Source organism: Peromyscus californicus, unplaced genomic scaffold (genome assembly GCF_007827085.1).
Source record: "Peromyscus californicus insignis strain IS unplaced genomic scaffold, ASM782708v3 Scaffold_20__1_contigs__length_68692818, whole genome shotgun sequence".
Taxonomy (NCBI): Eukaryota; Metazoa; Chordata; class Mammalia; order Rodentia; family Cricetidae; genus Peromyscus; species Peromyscus californicus.
In genome coordinates, this window is record NW_026294503.1 from 47,227,256 (window position 1) to 47,231,816 (window position 4,561).

Below are 4,561 nucleotides of genomic sequence, written 5' to 3' on the forward strand. Positions count from 1 at the left end.
GGTACACCCTTTATCTACTGAGCCATCCTGCTGGCACTTCGTTTTTATTTTTGTTGTTGAATGGTTTTCTTTGTGATGGTTATTGTTTTATTTTTGAGACAAGATCTCACTGTATAGCCTGGGCTGACCTAGAACTTACTATGTAGACAAAATTGGCTTCAAATTAAAGTATTTGCCTGCCTGTGCCTCAGGATTAAAGATGTGTGCCACAATTCCCAACTGTTCTTTTTATCCTTGAATTCAGCAAGGAGGGAGAAAGATTGTAAGAGCCAGAGATGATAGATGATTCCAAGGAACCAGTGTCTTCTAGACACACGGGACTGATGCACATAACTCAGAGACAGACAGCACATACAAGACCTCACAGGTTCAAACCAGACAAAATCCCATCATGGAGAAGGGGAAGTGGACACTGAGTGGCTGTTTGTAACTAGTACCCTCTGAGAAAGGGAAATCAGTTTTCTCGACTGGAGCGTCACTGGGCTATCAACCACACGCCAGGGCACACCCTGTGCCCAGGAGTAGCAGGTCAACTCCAAACTGTTTTTGTTTGTGTATACCTTTGTTTTTTATTTTATGAGTTTAGGGGAAGAAAGAGGGAGAGAACATGAAGTAGGGAGGGAGGTGGGAAGATCTGTGAGGAGGTGGGGGAGGGGAGGTGGAGTTACAAATGGTTGTGCCAGGTGGGTGCTGGGAATTGAACCCGGGTCCTCTGAAAGAGCAGCCAGTGCTCTAACTACTGAGCCATCCCTCCAGAGCCACCCCTCCTTTAAAAATCACGTTTTCCCTTTTAGTTATAGTTATAATTCCCTCCAAATTATACTTCTCACTGAGGGTGTTTTCATAAACATAACAAACTTTAACAAATAAAATATGTATTTGTACAACTCTAAGTAATGATCAGAGGCTGTTTCCAGGTAATTCAGATCGCCTCACCAGAAGAAAGCTAAGGCTTTCGTCTGCTGATGGCTAAAGAAAAGGTTTTAGCACAACTGGATTCTCGTGTGTGTTTCCCTTGGCATTGTGTTTTGGTGTTCTTCAGATATTCTTTGCTCACAGGGTAACAGTTTTTTTTCCTTTTTGCCATTCCCAGTTGCCTATGGAGTCCCCCCTTCGGGATACGGAGCCCCACCTCCCAGTTATAATGTCCTGCCTCCTGGATACGGAGCTAGGGGATATGGATCCCCTCCTCCTGTATATGGAGCTACCCCTATGGGCTATGGAGTCCTGCCTCCTGGATATGAAGCCCCCACTATGGAGTACGGAGTCCCACCTCCCAGATACGAAGTCCCACCTCCCAGATACGAGGTCCCACCTCCCAGATACGAAACTGCAACTGTGGGATCTGGATCTCCACCTCCTAGATATGAAGCCCCACCTATGGGTCATGAGACTCCTCCTTCAGGACATAGGTTCATACCTCCTATATCCAGTGCCTCACCTGCAGCACACCAAGCTCCACCTGCTGGGTCTGAAGCAGGGCATCCCACTTCTGTGGCAGCCCAGACTCCTGGATTCCAGGCATCTTTTCCCTCTACCTCATCTTCACAAGCACATTCTCCCTCTTCTAAGATGTAAACCTTGAAGTTCACCAAGCAAAACTGCACCTTAGCATCGATGTCAAGAAAGAACATTTAGGTGTATGATCCCAGACCCATCCTAGGTAGTTGATCCCCCACCTTGGAAGTTCAGTCATAGGGCAGACCTAAGCTTGATCTCCATGTCGAGATTTTAGAAGCAGTGTCAACTCTTGATTAGCTGGATAAAGGAGGAATAGCTCCAGAGGGCTAATTCCCTAATGACTTGGTTGGCATTGGATGCATTTTAAAACATACCTTGATGTGAGCTTGCAAAAAAGCCTCCTGCCTTTCTCCTCATCTGCATTAGAAAATCTTTATAATGCTCTATTTGCTAGATACTAAGATCTGCTAAAATGTCATGTTGAGAGCTGAACCTGGTTGTGCAGGCCTCTAACACCAGCTGCCATAGAGGATGACACAAAGGATGGCAAGTTCAGGACTTGCCTGGACTGCAGAGTCAATGCCAGCCTGGGCACCCTAGTGAGAGCTTGTCTCAAAGACTATAAAAAGGGCTAGGGATAGAGCTCAGTTGTAGTGTGCTTACCTAGTATGCTGATGGTCCTAGGTTTAATCCCCAGTACCAAAATTAATTGATTAATTGAAATTGCAGGTGCCAGGCATGGATGCACATGCCTGTAATCCCAGCACTTGAGAGGAAGAGGCAGGAGGTTCAGAAGTTCAAGATCATCTCTGGCTATGTAGGGAGTTAAATATCAGCCTGGGTGGGCTACATTAGAACCTGTCTCAAAAACAAAATCAAAGCATCACATTGGACACAGTTGTTTCTTAGAGTATTCTTTATATTAGAGACAAATTGGAACAACCTTAATTTCTGGTGAGAGGGGGGTCTTATAAATTATAGCATATACATACACTAGAAGAGTATGTAGATGTTATAGAGAAGGCAGCCTTTAAGACCAAAACAAAGCAATAAGGGAAAAAGATCACAGGTCCAAAGCAGCATACTAGGAGGGAGTAGTTTCTTACATGTGTATTAAAACTTTTAAGTCTACAGTCAGAATATGCAAAGAGCTAGGAAAAGAAGCAGGGATCAGGGGAGACGGCTCAGTTGCTTACCTGCTTGTCACAAGCATGGGGGCCTGCCGTTGATCATTAGTACTTATAAGAAGCATACCCCTGTAACTGCAGTTCTGGGGGTGCAGAGACAAGATCCTTGTGGCTTGCTGGCCAGCAATCAGGCTGAATCTGTGAGCCCCTGGGTCAGAGACCTTATTTCAAATAAGGTGGAGCGCAATTGGGGAATACACCCAACATTGACCTCTGACCCTTCATGCCCATGCACAAATAGGCGTGCACATCTGTACACACAATTTTTTAACTTTAAAAGGAAAGAAATGTATAAAACATGAATTACCAGTTACCAACTGAAGAATAACTGTGTCATAAAATTTATGACAAAATACTTAAAAGGATGTGCAATTCGAGTAGTAGTAGGGAGAGTTTCCAAACATTGAATGGGTTTGTCCTGCACTGCTGAGGATTGAACTCAGGGTCGTGCGCACACCAGCAACTGCTCTACCCCTGAGATGCCTTCTCCACCTCATTAGAGATCTACCTGCCTCTGCCTCCTGAGTGCTGGAATTAAAGACGTGTGCCACCACTGACTGGCTCTACAGCTAGATCTTGTGGAGGCATTTTCTCAGTTGAGGTTCCCTCCTTTCAGATAACTAGCTTGTGTCAAGTTGACTTAAAACTATCTAGCACAACACAGTGAGACCCTGTTTGTCTTAGTTACTTTTCTATTGTTGCAATAAAACACCATGGCCAAGGCAATCTATTAAAAAAGACTTAACTTTTGGGACTTCCACTTTCAGAGGTCAGAGTCCATGACCATCATGGCAGCAAGCATGGACCCTCACTATAACTCCTCTTGGATATCCTGATATTGCCCCAAGTCATGCAGATCCTGTGGTTGTTGTTCCACAGGACTAGTCCCTTTACATGCTCCAGCAGGTCATAGATGGGGTAGATGTTAGGGTAGGCCAATCCAAGGCTCAAGATGTAAGTATAGGTGGTAACTGAGCTGGTTGGTCGGGCCACTGGGACCACCACCCTCCAGTGAGGGACAGGGCCACTTCTCCTGTGCCCATGATGGAAGTTAGGGCCATCTCTTCTGGTGCAGGGTCAGCTCTCCTGCTGCCAGTGAACAGCAAGAGGCAGGGCCAGTCACCCCAGGGACAGTGAGGGGCAGGACCAACTCAATGCAGCCCTCCAATTTCAATATGCATGGTTCCTATGACCCACCCCCCATGGCAACATGGGCAATGGACTTCATCACAGACCCCGGCTGTTTCAGGAACATGGACTCAGACATAGCCTTCAGCATCAGCTCAGGCCAAGACCTCACTATAGCCCCATTGGTGGCACAAGCCACCCAGACCAGCATGGCCCCAGTGGTAATACAGTCCTTGGGCGCCAACATAGCCACAGATTGCAGCTTAGACTCCAGGCATCTGTGTAGCCTTTGGTGGTACCACAGGCCACAGACATCAATGTAGACCCGGGCTGCTGTGGGACCATGGACCCAGACATGGTCCTTGGAAGCAGCCCAGGGCCAGATGGCACAATGGTCCCAGGTGGCAGCATATGCCCTTCAGGTCGGTATCACTCTGGCGTCAGGGTGGCCCTCAGGCCCTAACATGGTCCCAGGTGAGGGCTCAGATTCTGGGCATCCACACGACCCCTGATGTTGACAGGTGCCATGAACATCAACAGAGACCCTGGCTGCAGCAGGGCCACAGACCCACCAATGGCCCCTGGCTGCAGCTCAAGCCTGGAGGACTCCATGGCCCTGAGTGACAACCCAGGCCAACCAGATAGGGATAATCCCATCTGTGGCTTGGCCTTCAGGCACTACTTGGCCGTGTGTGGTAGCCCTGACCCCAGGACTCTTCAGGGCCCTCAGTGGTAACAGGCCAAAGACATCTACACCACCATGGCTGTAGTAGGTTCACAGACCC

At 47.7% G+C, this 4,561-nt stretch overlaps 1 protein-coding gene across 1 annotated transcript in view; it reads left to right on the forward strand.

Annotated features, from left to right (window-relative positions):
* Wbp2nl (WBP2 N-terminal like) overlaps positions 1–3,408 on the forward strand; it is a 16,813-nt gene extending 13,405 nt beyond the window's left edge. Inside the window, exon 7 of the mRNA XM_052748459.1 lies at positions 1,060–3,408. Coding sequence (XP_052604419.1) covers positions 1,060–1,578 — 519 coding nt within the window. The 3' untranslated portion in view covers positions 1,579–3,408. The remainder of the gene's footprint in view (positions 1–1,059) is intronic.
* Positions 3,409–4,561: the final 1,153 nt, after the last annotated feature.